The following is a 17,396-nucleotide window of genomic DNA, read 5'->3' as shown; positions in this document are numbered from 1 at the left end:
CTAAATATTGTTTTATATTTTAATATATATTAAAATGTAATTTATTCCTGTGATGGCGATCATTACTACAGTGTGCGGTGTCACATGATCCTTCAGAAATCATTCTAATATATTGACTTGAGGCTCAAGAATCATTCCTCTTATTATCACAGTTGAAAATATTTGTGCAGCTTAATATTTTTATTGAAAATGTGTTACATATTTTTTTAAGGATTGAACAATAAATGCATCTTTCAAAGCACCAAATTTCTGAATGGTAGTGTATGATTTGTACGTTAAATTATATCTCATCTTATTTAAATATTTGCAGGGAGCTCCTGGTTGGACAGGTGTGGTTGGTGCCCAGGGGCCTAATGGCTCTTGTGTAAGTGTTCCTCATATTTGTTCCACTCTGTTTGTCAGTTTGTAGTTTGTTGTTAGATACTAATAATTTCCAATTTTTTTTTTCTAGGGAGAGCCTGGACCTCCAGGACCTGTTGGTCTTCCGGGGCCACAGGTATGGTATTTATTATTTGGGACATTGTGAAGTTGACCTCTACATAACCTATATGTCATTATTAGGGTCCCCAGGGATTAGAGGGACAGATCGGGCCTCCAGGACCAAGGAGCCTACAGGTGAATATTTGTTCCACCATAATGAAATCTAACTGATTGAATAAAGAGATGGTAGTCAGTGATTGGATCATTTGAGGTTATATCTGCATACTAATATATGTATACTAACTAGCCCATGACAGACTCAAATAACTTACTTACATGATCATGATCCATATTATTGTATTCGTATGTTTTTCCACTAGGGACTGTCAGGCCGGGAAGGTTTACCTGGTTCCAAAGGAGAACCTGTAAGCACTCTTTTCTTACAGAGTGAAGAATCTATCTTTACATTTCTTTGATCTTCTTATTCATTAAATATTAAGACTTCATGCTGTTCAGTTTCACAATATATTTAATATGAACGCATAGTGTTCAAAAGTTTGTGGTCAGTAAGATTTTTTAAATGTTTTTGAAATAAGTCTCTTATGCCCAAATTATGCCTCTTATTATTACAATTACTACTTATTTTCTATTTAATACATTTTTTAAATCAAAGTTGAATTTGCAGCATCCATTACTCCAGTATTCAACTCAAAACTGTTGTGTTGTTTAATATATATATATATATATATATATATATATATATATATATATATATATATTTTGGAAACCATTATGCATTATTTATATGCAGATTATTTTATGTATAATGGTTTATTAAAGCATTTTTTTACAGAAAAACTTACATAATCTTATGTAACATTATAAATGTTTATACTCTCTTGATCAATTTAATGAATCCTTGCTGAATAAAATTAATAAAAAAAATAAAAAAAAGATATTACTGATCCCAAACTTTTGAATGATTTTGTACCTTAATATCCCTGTTCATTTACAGGGACCTGCAGGGCCAGTGGGCCTCAGAGGGGAGCCAGGATTTGATGGATTAATGGTAAAAGCCAAATTCAGTCTAAAACCTTTTTTCCTAATGAGAACACTCAACTTTAGTTCATACCACATAGCAAAAAAACTAATTCCAATGTTGTTGTCCCCCCCCCCCCCTTTTTTTTTTGGTAAACTTCAAATTTAACCAATGTTATTTCCTATTTCTCACATGTACTGGTTAATTAGTTTTTTCTTCATTTTTCTTTAGGGTGTATTAGGAACACAAGGTCCAAAAGGTTTTACTGGTATCAAAGTAAGCTCATGCCATCTCCATTTTTACCTGTCTTGAATACAGAGTTTCATTTAGGTTCTAATGGCTTTAATGACTTTTAAGGGTAACAGAGGACCTGATGGAGACCAGGGAGACATTGGACCTAAAGGAAACAAAGTAAACATACAACTATGAATTAGTATATACTCTATAGTATCTGTTATGATGGTGGGAGGTAGATGAACCCAATTGCAGACAGAATGCTCTCACAAGGTTTATTGTAGACAAAAAAAATAAATAAAACCGAAAACAAAACCCACGAGGGGGCAAAACAAGACAAAAAGGAAAAAGCCCCGACTAAGACTCGATGACTAAACAGTAACCTACAACAAACAATTAACATTATACGTAGAACAGAACTCTAGACAAAATACTCACAGCAAGATATCATTTACGATAGACAGAGACAAAGCTTGACAACAGTTGGCAACATTTGACAATGAACCGACAAAGGACAGAGAAACACAAGAGGTTTATAAAGGGAGGCTAATAATGAATACAACAGGTGAAACGGATACGCTAATAATTACAAAACGAGGATCACACGGGGCGGGGTTACATGACGAGACAACGCAAGCAAATGGCCCAAAGACAAGGCCATGTGCTTGTACACAAAACACGGGCCTGTCATGATCCTGCCTCAAGACTAGAGAAAAATCAGGACATGAAGGCAGGATCATGACATAACCCCTCCCTTAAGGAGCGGCTTCCAAACGTTCCTCAAGGGAACATCAAACACGGGACACGACTGACTGGGACAAAGACACAAACCAACAGGACATGACAAATAACACTAAAGGCAAACATGAAAAAACCAATCACAGGGTTAGGGTGCAAAAACAATAAACAAGGCAGAGGAGGTGGGGGAAGCACAAAGTCCTTAGAGGGCAGTCCAGGGTGGATGGGAGGACTGGGGGTCTTGGGTCTCCGGGACGAGGACTGAGGACTGGGAATCCGGGGGAACCTGGCTGGAGACACATGAGGGGATGACTTGGGGGAAATAGTAGGCAGCTTGACAGGGGAGACAGGAGGCGACACAACAGGAGACAAGACAGGGGATACTGCGGGTGACTGTGGAGCAGAAGCAAGAATAGAGCTCCCCAATGACGGCTCAGTATCAGCGCTCCCCATCTGTGAGTCGGGGGGATCATCGTCTGCAGCAGACTGGGGTACTGCGCTCACGGCAGCTGACTGGGGTACGGCGCTCACGGCGCTCGTAGAATCAGTGGACTCGGTACAAGACATGACTGACTTGCCAGGGGTTTCAAGAATCTGGACAAGACGCTTTAGGTACTCAGCCAAACTGTCAGCAACGACGAGGACAGGCTTCTCTTGATGTGCTGAAACAGCCCGCAAGACAGCTGAATCGGCCGCGACTCTCTCTGCGGTACTCACGATAGCGGGCTCTGGGACAGCACCTGGGACAGCGCTTGCAGTAGCAGGCTCTGGGACAGGCAGAGATGAAGGGCGAGAGGCTCCCTTTCTCCTCTTTCTCTTAGGTCGCGGTGTGGAAGACATAGCCGGACATGTGGCCGGTTGGTGAAGCTCAGCGGGATCTGTGACTTGCGTTGGACGGGCAGTCTCAGACAGCGCGGACTCAGTCGAGGATGACTCCGACGATGAATCCCACGAAGTCCGTCTCCCTCGTTTACCACGAAGATTAACAGGAGTGGATGGGACCTCGGAAGAAGTGGAGTGAGCCTGGTCCCCTAGAGAAACACCAGCCAGGACCCCACCCTCCAGGATCACGGGCAGCTTGGCTGGTGGCGACAACACGGTGGGACCCTGCGGCTCCTTTCGACATAGACTGTTCACCATGTCCCGGAACGGGCGGTGGGCCAGCTTCTCCCGTTCAGCCAGAGGTGGGGGAACCTTGAGGCCAGCAAGGAAGTAGCGATTTAGGAGGATGTCAGGTAAGAAAAACCTCCTTTCTTCTGCGACTCGAGCGTACTCCTTAAACAGCAGCTCACCCTGAGGGGGAATTGGGAGCTGTCCCTCCCTCGAGTCAGAAATGGTCTTGAACCACCAGTCTTCAGGAAGACCCGATTGCTGATTGCCAGGGGAAGGCAAACTGTCTGCTGGGTTCTGCTTTGGTCGGTTCATTCTGTAATGATGGTGGGAGGTAGATGAACCCAATTGCAAACAGAATGCTCTCACAAGGTTTATTGTAGACAAAAAAAAAAACCGAAAACAAAACCCACGACGGGGCAAAACAAGACAAAAGGAAAAAGCTCTGACTAAGACTCGATGATGACTAAACAGTAACCTACAACAAACAATTAACATTATATGTAGAACAGAACTCTAGACAAAATACTCACAGCAAGATATCATTTACGATAGACAGAGACAAAGCTTGACAACATTTGGCAATATTTGACAATGAACCGACAAAGGACAGAGAAACACAAGAGGTTTATAAAGGGAGGCTAATAATGAACACAACAGGTGAAACTGATACGCTAATAATTACAAAACGAGGATCACACGGGGGCGGGGTTACATGACGAGACAACGCAAGCACATGGCCCAAAGACAAGGCCATGTGCTTGTACACAAAACACGGGCCTGTCATGATCCTGCCTCAAGACTAGAGAAAAATCAGGACATGAAGGCAGGATCATGACAGTATCTACATCCTCATGATAACAGATGTCACTTGTGAGTTGTATTTTCCTCACAGGGTGTTAGAGGAGCCCCAGGGGTACAGGGCATTCAAGGTGAGCAGGGACCAACAGGCTTTCCTGGTTTCCCAGGCATAAGAGGCCTGCCAGGACCTCAAGGGATCCAGGTATGAGTTACATCAATATTGCTTCACTAATATACTAAAATAGACTTGCTTTACTAATATACTAAAATAGACTTACTCAATATCCTCACACAGGGAGAGGATGGAGAAGCTGGTCCATATGGCAAAGTTGGAAAGGAGGGGCCAAAGGTCAGGGTATTACATGCATTAAGATTTTTATTGTCTCAAATTGAGTGTAATATTCTCCAATGTGAAATGTCAATCTTGATTTTACTGAAGGGGAGCAAAGGTCCCGAAGGCCTCTCTGGAAAGCTTGGTCCTAGAGGCCTAAAGGTAATACACTTCATGGTATATTGTCATATAATATGGTTCTAAGCTTTAAGATATTATAAACGGATATTTTAAACTAGTTGTGCTGAGTGATATTGATTTTAATGAGGTATTGATAAATGTCCAATTTTCAGGGTCGAACAGGGCAGAGGGGTCACACTGGCATGCCTGGACTTACTGTAAGTGTTCATACACAAAAGCTGGGACTAATTTCAATCTTTGTGTAGAATGTTGATGATGTCAGTGTGGATGGTGTTTATTGCAGGGTTTACCTGGCCCATCTGGATCTGTTGGAGCTGAAGGAAAGCCTGGTACACAGGTTCCCATTCTATATTCTAATACCATGACCCATGTAAAAAAAAAAATATATATACAATTTAAAAAAGATATCATTGATGCATTTCTACATCAATTAAATATAAATATGCAATAATAAGATAGAAGGATATTGTGCAAAAACATTAATAAACATTCTAATTCTAGTTTCAATTGATTCTCATTGCTCTTTCTTGTTCTACAGGGACTGCAAGGCCTTGTGGGTAATGCAGGAAGTAAAGGACTAATGGTGGGTTCAGCTCTCTTAATAGATTAGCCCACCTTCCAATTGTTTAAAAATCTATATTGTTTTTATTAAGTCATTAATGTAGTATTTAGCTACTAGGCTGAAACTAGGCTAGGCTGTTTTATTTAGCTCTTTTATAAAGAGTTTATACCAACAAAGACAGCCTTTCCAGGAATTTAGTGGGCATCAGTGTTTTTTTTGCGCAGTTTGTCAAAGTTTTATTTGCACCCTACCAGCCATAAATGACTCTAGTAAAATACAGTAGGCGAGAAGAGTAATGGTCAGTAGTGGAGGAAAAAAACACTGGTTCACACATGAACACACAGGCTTTTAAGCTCTTGGTTGGTTTCTCAAACCTTAGGGACTGCAAGGTATTCCTGGAGAACGTGGTCAGGATGGACCCCAAGGAACTATGGTGAGTTTTCTTCTCTATTCATGTATATAGAATCATCTCTAATCAGATGATTACACTCACATATATTCTACTATATTTCTCTTACACAACAGTGGAACTCATGCAAATTGAGATGAAAGCTTATTTAGGTATTTCAATCAGTCATTGTTCAGTTTAACTTGTCTTGTAAGTATGCTTTTAAGTCTGTCTTACTTTCTTGAATCCTGTAAAGCAACTACTGTTGTGTCTGAGCCGATTAACTCAACTCTTGACCCCGTGCTATGGTATGCAGTCATACAAGGTTCAACAAAGGGCTATCGAGTGGTATCAAGATGAAATCTTATGACATGGTAGTATTAATTTTAAAGTACATATATCAAAATGTATATCAAAAGTAGTTTTTGTGCTTTTGTAAAGTGTTAGTAAATCAGCATTAAACTAGTACTTTTATTCAATAAGGACTGTAATGACTTACATTTATACAAAAAATCCATTAAATGATTTTATTTGAACTTTCTGTTCATCAAAGAATCCTGAAGAAAATGTCAGTTTTCACAAAAATATTAAGCAGTAAATGGAGGAATAACTGCTGAAAATTCAGCTTTGTCAACAAATTAATAAATACATTTAAAAAACTATTAAAATAGAAAACTTTTATCAAATAAACTCAGCCTTTACCTAATAATAAGTATTTAAGTACCTAATAATAGCATTTAGTTATTTGCAGGTGATTCATTTTGCCTAATCAATGAACTTTTTATGATTAGAGAGGTTATGGAGAAATGTTATAAGATTAATATCACTTCAGAAACTTAACCATAAAAAGCAATGCACAGTGATCTGTTTGTGAATTGATAAATCTCTACTGATGATTTTGTTTCGACTGACAGGGTCCACCTGGACAGGAGGGGCCTGTGGGCCGTCCAGGACCATCAGGAGAGCGGGTATGTTTGTGATTCTTTTTTTTTTTTTTGTATACTCTCAAATTCAGTAGTTCATAGAATCAAGGAATCAAGCTGCTGATTTTCAGGATGTTTTGGCATGTATGCTTATTTCTTTCAGGGTTTCCCTGGAAAGACAGGAGCTGTGGGACCGCAGGGCCCTGTTGGCATGTATGTAAGTGACCCTTCTAAAGAGCTTTTACAGAGAGAGAGGGAGCGGGATGAGAAATATAATGTTTAAGGTTGATGTTTTTTTGACATAGCCAGCTAACTCTGTCGTATTCTCTTAAGGGTTTTCCAGGAAACTTGGGTATGAGAGGAAGACTCGGCCACACTGGAAACAGAGTAAAGACAAATTATACTTTACCCATCCTACATTCACAGTTATAATGTCATTATTTTATGTTGTTGTACATTGCAGTTATAATGCTGAAGCTCACCGACAGATAAAGCCTCCATTCTTATTGTTTTTGTGCTGTCTCACAGTCTGCATAGGCCACTGACTTTTAAGACAACATCCTAACCAAAATGAAACCTCATACTGTAAATGACTGAATTCAGGGATTCCCTATCCCATTACAAGGCTGGAACAACCTTCCTATTAGTATGATGCCTAAAAATCTAGACCGCTCACTTGGGTTTAGAGCAGAGCCACACTGTTTTTAGCCTTTATAATAGTAGATTTAGGTAAAGGAGGACATTTGTTTTCTTATAGGGAGAGCCAGGTCTAAGAGGGCCTCCTGGACCAACTGGGAAGTCTGGAACACCAGTAAGTGTGTGTGAGGAAATCAAGTACAAACACTGGTATCTAAATCAAGCCAATCATTTTTATTTCACATTTTGTGAATCTTTATTTCTTAAATTCTATGGATAAATATAGTTTGGTTTCCACTGCTATGGCACTGTCATTTACATGTTGTGATGATGGCTATAATTCACAAACTTTGTGTGTGTTATTTAGGGTCCCCCTGGTCCATTAGGAGAAAAGGGCCCACCAGGACCCCAGGTGCAGTAAATACCATTTCTCAAGAAAATAGAAGATCTTGACCTTACTAGTGCAGTGGAGTTTATTCCTCATAAAGCAGTGCTGAAATATAAAGTGCTTGATTTATTTCCTTCAACTGTAAACCATGGGTTACATCTCAGCAGGGCCGGCAAGGAGATCCTGGGCATCAGGGAACAGATGGGCCATGTGTTAGCACACAATCAGCTCTTTCACTTACATTATATCTCTATTTGGCTGATCATTTCTAAATACTTATTTATTCTAAATAATTGTCTACCATAGGGTCCTCCAGGACTTCAGGGGATCAGTGGGGTCATTGGAAAACCAGGACCACGTGGAAGTATTGGACCCCCAGGAGACCCTGGGCCAAACGGGCCCCCGGGGATTTCAGTAAGTGATTTTCCCTACTATACTTGATGTAAAGCTTCGCAACATGAAAGATACATTGAAGAACATCAAGTTAAAAGTGCTGCAAATCTGTCTTTAGGGTCCGCAGGGGGCAAATGGACTGCCAGGTATAGATGGGGAGAAAGGAGAAAAGGTAATTGAAGTGATTTATGAGATTTAGGGAATCACAAATTGTGCTTCTTTGTGAAATCACTGAAAGTTTCTATAATTGCACAGGGAATGATGGGCCCTTCTGGTGATGACGGGCCTCTCGGACTGGGAGGGCCACAGGTTAGATCGGCATGGGGCTGCAAAACTTTTTGGTCTTGGTTCAGTACAAAACAACAAACTTTACAGAGATTTTACCATGGTTATGTAATATTTTAATGAGCCAGAATAAAATTACTGTTACATACAACATTGTTTTTAGAAATTTAAGAGATGTGATGAATGCTCTCTGACCTCTGCAGGGTCTACCCGGTCCGTCAGGTTTGGAAGGGCCTCCTGGAAGGAAAGGTGATAAGGTATGGTGAAATAATTATAAAAATATATTTGATTGACACAGTAACATTTATACAGGATTTTTTTTTACCTTTTAAAAAAAATGTATTAATACAATGTCATTTTTGTACTTGCAGGGGGACAGAGGTCCCTTTGGAAAACCTGGTTTTAAAAGACCAAAAGGAGACATTGGCCCTCCAGGTGCTAAAGGTCTAATGGGTCGACCAGGCCCAGCAGGCAGTGAGGTGTGAAGATCAATTTCTTAATGTCGGCATAACTGCTATTTAACAATTTAACCCTAAAGTCATCCGTTTCAAATGCAATCAGTCTCATTGTCACTGTAAGACCAATATTGGTGTATTTGTTCTAATGAAGGGCGATGCTGGTCCAGCTGGAGTTGCTGGTGACCCCGGCCCTAAAGGAGAGAAGGTCATTTATCATTTACAGCTTGTCATTTCATAAGGGAAAATGCTATTGTACTCTATATATATATATATATATTTTTTTTTTTTTTTTTTTTTTTTTTCAGGGTGATATAGGCCTGCATACTATATATATATATATACATAATTTTTTTTTTTTTTTTCAGGGTGATATAGGCCTGCGAGGATTTACTGGTTTAGAGGGACCATGGGGAGAAGTGGGGGAGCAGGGAGAGAGGGGGCTCAAGGGAGACAAGGGGCAAATCGGACTACAGGTAAGTGCAAATCAGCATTTCACGTTATGTATTTGTTTGTAAAATTTTATGTAGCCTGATTTTTTTTTTAATCATTTGATATACACTACAGTTCAAAGGTTTGGATTCAGAAACGGTGCGTTAAGTTTATCAAAAGTGATATAGTAAAAATGTTTTATAATGCTACAAAAGTTTTTATTTAAAATAGATGTAATGTATTCGTTAATGAATCCTGAAAATGTATCACGGTTTCCACAAAAATATTAAGCAACAACTGTTTTAAACGTATAACTGTTTTGGTGTATATTTGATAATGTAAATTCAGCCTTGGTGAGCATAAGAGAGCATAAAAGAAAAATCTTACCTGCCCCGAAGTTTTCATTGCTAATGGAGGTATTTTTCCTAATTTAAACACTAAAATACATAGTGTCTTGTCAGCACTTGTTTGTGTCAGCTTTGTTGCATCTGTTTGTGATTGTGTGTGAACGTTGGCTGTTTTTATGTTAGGGTGAGTCGGGCCTCATGGGTGGTGTTGGACCTCGTGGCCTAAAAGGTGTAGAGGTGAGTGTTGACCTGAGAATGGATAACCCCTGTATTCATGCGTGATATGGCCGCATAGTTGACGTCACTAATAAACCGTTCCTTTTTTATGTTTCAGGGTGGACCAGGCCAACCAGGATTGGTGGGGCAAGATGGACCTCCAGGAAGCAAGGTAACGTTGTTTGATTGTTCACTTAGAGCATTTTTGGATTATTTATGGTCTAAAAATAAGCTTCTCTTTTAGGGGAAGGTCGGGCCGAGTGGTTTACTTGGTGAGGCAGGAGATGCTGGGCCTGAGGTTCTGATCCAATTGAAAACATATTACTGTATATGATGTGCATAACATGTAACGTCTTTTTTATATAGGATTGGAATTCTTTGGAAGTGAAAAAAATTGTTGAATTGTTTTCTTCTTGTTTTCATTATTCATATCTGTGCTTCAGGGAATTGCAGGTCCCAAAGGTGTGCGAGGTGATTCAGGAAAAACCGGGACCCAGGTAAAAATAATTTCTTTGCATTCATATTCCTCCCCCAGATAATCAGTTCTTGATAGTTTATTCTTCTTTTACCAAGAGTAGCTCATTAATTTTCATATCTTTGCCTACAGGGAGGTGTTGGCTCAGTAGGTCCCCAAGGTCTTTTGGGCCCTAAAGGTCACCCAGGGCCTGAAGGGGAGAAAGGAGACTCAGGAGATAAAGGAGAACCAGGGGTGAAGGTGAGTTTGTAATAAACTCCTCTAAGATGGAAACTCTTGATTGCTTTCCTTATATTGCCTTTAGATCCAGTACATGTTAATTTATTTCCTTTAGGGTCCAGACGGCCTTCAAGGCATTCAAGGACCACCGGGACTGCCTGGTTTGGAGGTACAGACCATTAAAACCCAGAATATTGCATTTGTTCAATGAGATGGTGTGGCGTTTTGGGCTTGTCTGTGTAAATATAGTACATTTGATTGAATAACCCCATTTTATCATTTCAAATCTACTCTGTTAGGGTCTACAAGGTGAGGCAGGGGTACATGGCTCACCAGGTCTGCCAGGAGCTCAGGTCAGTGCCCAGTGAGATAACAGTGAGATAACATATTTACAGCAAAGAGACAACAAAGAGATTTACCTTATCTTAATTCTGTTTTTGTTTCAACTCTGCTGAATCATCAGGGCCCTTAATGAGTTTTGATTATTGCAGGGCCGCGTGGGTAACCCGGGACCTGAAGGAAGAGAAGGCATGAAAGGAGAGAAGGTAAGGTCAAAATGTTCTTTTCTGTCTTAATCCTTGTCTGCTATCTAAAATAAAATGTTCTTCCTCTGTCATTTCCTTACTGTCAGATATGAGAACTGTGTTTGAGAATACAGATTTTCTAGGACTCTTATCTGCAGTTTTATTTTAAATTTGAATTTGCTTCTTGGTGCATTTTTAGGGAGGTCAAGGCAAGGATGGAGCACCTGGAAAAATGGGTCACATTGGACGGAGGGTAAGATGAGAAATGCCCTTTTGGTACCCTCTTAGACTATTAAACGTTTCCAGATCTCGAAGTCAAAGATGTGTAGCCATAAAAACTTATTTTAGACTCTGATGTCATGTATGTCATAATTCCGGACAAACATTTGGAATATAGTGGTGATTACAATTGATAAATTTATTTTTTTTGTTGGTGGTTTATATCTAAAGGGTAAAAGAGGCAAAGCAGGGTTGAGGGGGACCAGAGGACCAAGAGGAGAAAAGGTCAGAGTTCAGAGATGAGGTCAACTAAGACAACATGGAATTTAAATACATGACGAGTTGAATTTTTGAATTCCATGGCTTAAATTGGACACACATTATTATGGATTTACTTCTTGGCTTCTCCTTGTCCAATAGGGAGAGATGGGAGATGTAGGAGAGAAAGGACATCCTGGATGGGGAGGAAGTATGGTAAGCTTGCTACGCTTGATATGACAGTCAATATCAAAGTTATCAAATATTTTGAATTAAATAACATTGTGGGAATTAATTAACTGGGAAACTATTAACACAGTTCAAAATCATAATCATGCATAATCATGCAACCTTTGTTCTATGCTTGACAGGGAATCCAAGGGCAGAGAGGAGAGCCTGGGGAGCAAGGTGTCAAAGGATCAGAGGTGCTTTTAAAGTTTTACTCCGACACGATTCCTTTTATGCAGATTCCCTAGAAATACATTATTAGTACTGATACCTTAACTTGTCCATACCAGGGTGAGAAAGGAGATCAGGGACCACTTGGTCCACCAGGGAAAGATGGCTTGAAGGTATAATGTATATCAAGCACATCCTATGAGTCTGCAGTGTAGCCTATTCCGTTCTCTTAGATGAGTATTTATTTGTTCTTTTTAGGGGAGTATAGGGCCACATGGTCCTCCTGGACCCCCAGGACCAAAGGGAGATCAGGTAAGGTCAAAATATATAATTGAACAGATATTATTTAGCTTATTGCCTTCACCATAGATATTGTAAGACGATGCTTATAATAATTAAAAACATTATTTAAAAATCATTTTAAAAATAAAAAATGTAAATATATTTATAAATTTAATTTAATTAATTTAATTTAATATATTGCAGCACTGTCAATCTTTATGATTAAATCTTCTTTTTCTTCACTTGCTTTGGTTAAAATCATCTTCTGAATGATTAAATATAAAATGTTTGCACTTTTCCTTAAGGGGAATATTGGTCCTGCTGGGCCTAGAGGGGCACCTGGAATACCTGGACTACCGGTGAATATGTCTTTTTCAGCATTTAAACTAATAGCATGCTGTACCTATTACACCGTAGCTTAATTTGCATTAATCCATCTGCTGCAGATACATTTACATGTGCTCTGTCCTTTCAAGATATGAAACCATTGTTAATTCATTTTAATGACAGAAACAAGGACAGTGGAGTGCCTTATCGGAGCCACAGCCTGTTTTTTTTTTTTTTTTTTTTGGAAAGAGCATGAAGATCATTTATAATTACTTTCTCTTTTATCTCTTCCACCCTGCAGGGCTTGTTTGGAGTCAAGGTATGAAATCAAATTTTCAAAGCTTTCTTTACTCAGGTTAAAAGGAAGTGTTGCAGATCAATCAAAAAAATAATAATAATAATTTAATATCCACAAAATAAGATTAGTTATTAAATATCTCTTTCACTTTAATATAGGGACCTAAGGGATTTCAGGGGAATCCTGGACCCCCTGGAAGGAGGGGCTTGTCAGTAAGTTTGCACCTTTACATTTTTTGGAACAATATGACAATTAATTTCTTTACTTATTAATTTAATTTCTTATTTTAGGGGTCACCGGGGCCACCAGGGCCTGCTGGCGTTTCTGTGAATCTGACCCTGACCCAGATCAAGGCAAGTTTTTTTTTTTTTTTTTTCTTAGATGCCCTTTTACATTTTTTTATGTATTTACATCATTAAATACCAAACATCCCATGCTTATGGTCACACTGCATACACTTGAATGAAGAGAGTCAACATTTTATGTATTGATATCATGGCTGAATTAAAATATGTGCTATTATCTTCAGCAAACCACAGTGGCAGAGCATCAGCAAATCTAACCTTCTTATTCTTGGACCCACACTAAAATGTAGAACACTAAAAACAAATCAATTTGAAATAATTTTTATTCTCCAATAGGAGCTGATGTACAGTTCAGACAAGCCCAATTACCCTCTGATTCGGACACTATTGGACTCTCTGTACCATGACATCAGGCTGCTGGTGGACCCTCCGGATGGCAGCAAGCAGCACCCAGCATCTACCTGTCTGGAGCTGTGGCTGTGCCATCCCAACTACACCAGCGGTCAGAGTCCTATCTTTCAACTTTCTGTTTTCCAGAGACATGTATCTGTTTGTTCTTGTTTCCCCTTGTGCTATCGTTGGGAAAACTTTGCATTAAGATTAAGAGATTTAAAAAGCTTTTGAAACACGTACACTTAGTTATTTTGACCCCATTTAAACTTGGTTTTAAAAAATAATGTTAAATAACGACTTTTGTAACTTTTCCAGGATTCTACTACATTGACCCAAACCAAGGCAGTCCGTTAGATGCTCTTTTGGCCTACTGTAACTTCTCAGAGTCGGGAGCAGAGTCCTGCCTTCACCCCAGAGATGCACATGTAATGTTCTACTTAATACCTCACCACTGTGTTTCTTTAATGTCAAAGAACATCAATATCTTATTATCGCTCTACCAATTTCCGCAGTTTCCCATAAGCAATTGGCTGCATGACTTGGGGAATAACAGCAAGTTCTACTGGTTAAGTTCACTGGAGGGAGGTTTTAAAGTAAGTATTACTTTTTGGCTATAGAATGTTTACTTCCTTATGGATCAAAGCGTGTGCTATTGACAAGAGATGGGCTGACTGTGGGATAGTTGACCTAAAGTGAAAATTCACAGGATTTGTAGACTTGGAGACTTATAAACGGATATACTGTATACACTTAAAGTATACAGTAAGTATACACTTAGTTGATTGTTTACTTTTATGGTACTTTTTTGTGTTTTTCGGACCTCAACAGCCTTATTTACTAGCCATATTTGTTGTATGGAAAACAAACTAAATGATAATGAAAGTTTTTACATTTTGCTGAACTGTCCCTTTAATGCTTTAACATCTTTAATCCATTATCCAGGTTAATCCCCACTAATAATGTTGTTCTTATTACCCATAAAATTCTTGCTCTTCATTGTTTTATGTTCAGTTTCAAGCCCTGATGTTGCACACAGTAAACTGTCCTTCAGTATTGCCATCAAAACCCATCTGTCTGTCTTTGGTCAGTTTGAGTATCCAGCTCTCAGTGTGGTTCAGCTGCGGTTTCTACGACTCCAGAGCAACAGAGCAGAACAGAGAGTGAGGTACTCCTGTTACCCTGGACATCGATTGGGCCAGACACAGCGACAGGTCCAGTTCCTCACAGACGCCGTGAAGCAGAGCTATATAGGAGAAGTGCAGGATTGTGTGGTACGTGGATTCTAACAACACTAGTCATAAAAATGTGAAATTTTTATCACATTTTTAAAAGGTGAATGGTCTGTATATGGTTCATTCATTGCTGTGGTGAGCACATTTACACTGCTGGTCAAAAGCTTGTGGTCAGTTTAAAAAAAAGTCTGTTTTGGTCACCGAGGCTGCACTTGTTTGATCAAAAATACAGTAAAACAACTGTAATATTGTGAAATATTATTACAATTAAAAATAGCTGTTTTCTATTTGAATATATTTTAAAATATAATTTATTCCTGTGATGGCAAAGCTTAATTTCCTGCTTAAAAACATTATCAGTGTTTAAACAATTGTGCTTTCTTTAACAATCATTTTAAAACCATTTATGTTTGCATTTGTTGTAGCAGTCTGCAAAGGAAGTGGATCCCGGACCGCGTGAGTCTGTGTATCAGTTTGAAGACATCAACCTGCTTCCTTTACGTGATATAGGAATGTTGGGCAACAGCAGCCATGAGTTTGGCTTCACCATCGGCCCTGTGTGCTTCAGCTAGAGACACCTTGAATGATAACGGTACATCCTGTGCATTTAACCTTAAATACAAGCACCAAAGAGAAGACAAAATGGGACACTCTGAAGACACATGCAGCATCTACAGCTCGTGGTAAGGAAGCACTCTAGACAGTGTCCTGTCTATCCCTGTGCTTCCAGACAAATGGACAGTATCCTTTTTTTGTTTACAGGGACTTTTGTCTTTCTAATTAATATACTTTTTTATAATAATATTTGTTTTAACAATGTTTTTTAATCACTAGCTGGTCTTGTAATAACATTGTAGAAGAAGCTTGGATCATATTGAGTGTAATGACAGGGTTCTGACGTGACCACTATGTGGTTGCATGGTTCAAGTTTCAGTTTACTATTTAATCATGTACAAATGGGTATCATGGATGAATTGGTTATTATTCATTATTAGGCGAATGTATGAATGACACTTTTCCCCCTCTCGTTTAAGTGTCTAACTTGAATTGTAGGACTGATAGAAACAAAGCAAAGGTTTGGATATCACGAAGTCTGTGCTACCTTTCTGTTTTCTCTGTTCATGTCATGATTTGATTTCAGAAAAGGTCATGCTACCTAAATATTGTTAAAAAATGTATGTTAGATGATTTAATATTTACAATACAGAAGTAACCGTTGTTTCAAACAGAGAAAAATAATACAAACAGCTGCAAAGCTGGTTAATAAATGTGCAAGCAGTGATCTGCATTATGGATCTGATACTGAAAGTCAGTACACATGCATAAAATCATAGAGACAGATGTCCTTCAGTTCACATTTACTGTATGTAGGTCTCAGGGAGCACTTACAAATATGACAAATATAAAAAAAATACACAAATGATATAGGTAAAATAGGTTAATATGTTAAGATTAATCAAACCAACCCAAATACAAGTGTCTTTCATCGTTCTTCATTTAGGCACGGGTGCTTTGTTTTAGAAAACTTTTTATTACAAAACATTATGTACTGTATATTGTGTTTTCTATGTATTTGTGGTGACATCGGAAATCACATGCTGGTCATCCTTTTGAGCATCAGCTATAAAAAGTACATTAATGTATCATTTAAGTCGTGTTGGACAATTTTGTATCATTGTGTGAAACATGAACATTTCTTAAAAACTGCTTTGTGAAGTTTGTTTTTTTTATGTTCAAACAGCAAAACATGCTAATGAGGAAAACTGCAACCCAGGTGTATCTCAGAAGTAGGGACTACTGTATCTACTTTTGCACAATGGCCCCTAGAAGTGCCACCCTTTCCCTGTATTTATTTTCTGAATGCAGTCATTCGTGTCCTGTAGTCCGCATGAAATGGGACGAAGTGGGAAGTTTACTGTACACTGCATGCCTGAACCTGCCATGAAAGTTTTCAAAAGTTCAGATCTGGTCATTGGGAATGGAATGGAAGGTGACAGACTTTTGAGTGTTAAATTAAATTTATGCATTTAGTAGACACTTTTATCCAATGCGACTTACAGTGGGTGCATTCAGGCTAACAATTTTTACCTATCATGTGCTTCCGGGGAATCGAACCCCCAACCTTGCGCTTACTTGCTAACGCAATGCTCTACCACTTGCACACACACATATATTTCGTTATATATATTCATTTATAATTAATTTCAAGCCTCTGTATTTTCTAATGTACTGTAGCAAAATTATCTAGCTGTATATTTGTTTATTTTACATATATACACTATTATGCTATATATCACATATACACTATATACAGTATTGTTGATATATCTTTCTATTTGAAGTACAGCTAATGTTTGAGCATATTAAAATACTTCGTTTACCCCATATAACATTAAATATATTATTGGCATTTTTTTATTTGGTTACTGACTGACTGTACATACACCAAAATTCTACATGGGACGATCGATTTCCAAATATATGTCTGTTTTTGCAATTTGATTAATAATCAAGCATTATAACAATATATGTTTAAAAAAATTATAATCATACTATGTAGTATAATCATTAGTATTATCATGTTTACTGACATTGACCTCACGTTTTTTAGCTCTAGTAAGAGGCA

The 17,396-nt window shown here is 38.5% G+C and overlaps 1 protein-coding gene across 1 annotated transcript in view; it reads left to right on the top strand.

Annotated features, from left to right (window-relative positions):
* The window catches only part of LOC132130650 (collagen alpha-1(I) chain-like), a 72,281-nt gene extending 55,826 nt beyond the window's left edge, over positions 1 to 16,455 (top strand). The window contains exons 19-68 of the mRNA XM_059542422.1: positions 311 to 364; positions 452 to 496; positions 562 to 615; positions 801 to 845; positions 1,436 to 1,489; positions 1,691 to 1,735; positions 1,817 to 1,870; positions 4,437 to 4,544; positions 4,638 to 4,691; positions 4,782 to 4,835; positions 4,967 to 5,011; positions 5,098 to 5,151; positions 5,353 to 5,397; positions 5,756 to 5,809; positions 6,679 to 6,732; positions 6,851 to 6,904; positions 7,021 to 7,074; positions 7,445 to 7,498; positions 7,691 to 7,735; positions 7,879 to 7,923; positions 8,018 to 8,125; positions 8,223 to 8,276; positions 8,360 to 8,413; positions 8,593 to 8,646; positions 8,761 to 8,868; positions 8,999 to 9,052; positions 9,213 to 9,320; positions 9,807 to 9,860; positions 9,958 to 10,011; positions 10,084 to 10,137; positions 10,283 to 10,336; positions 10,447 to 10,554; positions 10,649 to 10,702; positions 10,833 to 10,886; positions 11,025 to 11,078; positions 11,257 to 11,310; positions 11,508 to 11,561; positions 11,697 to 11,750; positions 11,906 to 11,959; positions 12,053 to 12,106; positions 12,192 to 12,245; positions 12,521 to 12,574; positions 12,844 to 12,861; positions 12,999 to 13,052; positions 13,131 to 13,193; positions 13,482 to 13,647; positions 13,854 to 13,963; positions 14,051 to 14,131; positions 14,627 to 14,809; positions 15,199 to 16,455. Of these exons, the coding sequence (XP_059398405.1) occupies positions 311 to 364; positions 452 to 496; positions 562 to 615; positions 801 to 845; positions 1,436 to 1,489; positions 1,691 to 1,735; positions 1,817 to 1,870; positions 4,437 to 4,544; positions 4,638 to 4,691; positions 4,782 to 4,835; positions 4,967 to 5,011; positions 5,098 to 5,151; positions 5,353 to 5,397; positions 5,756 to 5,809; positions 6,679 to 6,732; positions 6,851 to 6,904; positions 7,021 to 7,074; positions 7,445 to 7,498; positions 7,691 to 7,735; positions 7,879 to 7,923; positions 8,018 to 8,125; positions 8,223 to 8,276; positions 8,360 to 8,413; positions 8,593 to 8,646; positions 8,761 to 8,868; positions 8,999 to 9,052; positions 9,213 to 9,320; positions 9,807 to 9,860; positions 9,958 to 10,011; positions 10,084 to 10,137; positions 10,283 to 10,336; positions 10,447 to 10,554; positions 10,649 to 10,702; positions 10,833 to 10,886; positions 11,025 to 11,078; positions 11,257 to 11,310; positions 11,508 to 11,561; positions 11,697 to 11,750; positions 11,906 to 11,959; positions 12,053 to 12,106; positions 12,192 to 12,245; positions 12,521 to 12,574; positions 12,844 to 12,861; positions 12,999 to 13,052; positions 13,131 to 13,193; positions 13,482 to 13,647; positions 13,854 to 13,963; positions 14,051 to 14,131; positions 14,627 to 14,809; positions 15,199 to 15,342 (3,294 nt within the window). The 3' untranslated portion in view covers positions 15,343 to 16,455. The remainder of the gene's footprint in view (positions 1 to 310; positions 365 to 451; positions 497 to 561; positions 616 to 800; positions 846 to 1,435; positions 1,490 to 1,690; positions 1,736 to 1,816; positions 1,871 to 4,436; positions 4,545 to 4,637; positions 4,692 to 4,781; positions 4,836 to 4,966; positions 5,012 to 5,097; positions 5,152 to 5,352; positions 5,398 to 5,755; positions 5,810 to 6,678; positions 6,733 to 6,850; positions 6,905 to 7,020; positions 7,075 to 7,444; positions 7,499 to 7,690; positions 7,736 to 7,878; positions 7,924 to 8,017; positions 8,126 to 8,222; positions 8,277 to 8,359; positions 8,414 to 8,592; positions 8,647 to 8,760; positions 8,869 to 8,998; positions 9,053 to 9,212; positions 9,321 to 9,806; positions 9,861 to 9,957; positions 10,012 to 10,083; positions 10,138 to 10,282; positions 10,337 to 10,446; positions 10,555 to 10,648; positions 10,703 to 10,832; positions 10,887 to 11,024; positions 11,079 to 11,256; positions 11,311 to 11,507; positions 11,562 to 11,696; positions 11,751 to 11,905; positions 11,960 to 12,052; positions 12,107 to 12,191; positions 12,246 to 12,520; positions 12,575 to 12,843; positions 12,862 to 12,998; positions 13,053 to 13,130; positions 13,194 to 13,481; positions 13,648 to 13,853; positions 13,964 to 14,050; positions 14,132 to 14,626; positions 14,810 to 15,198) is intronic.
* Positions 16,456 to 17,396: the final 941 nt, after the last annotated feature.

Source organism: Carassius carassius, chromosome 47, assembly GCF_963082965.1.
Source record: "Carassius carassius chromosome 47, fCarCar2.1, whole genome shotgun sequence".
Taxonomy (NCBI): domain Eukaryota; kingdom Metazoa; phylum Chordata; class Actinopteri; order Cypriniformes; family Cyprinidae; genus Carassius; species Carassius carassius.
Note: the sequence above shows the minus strand (reverse complement) of the source record. Positions and strands in the feature narration are given on the sequence as shown.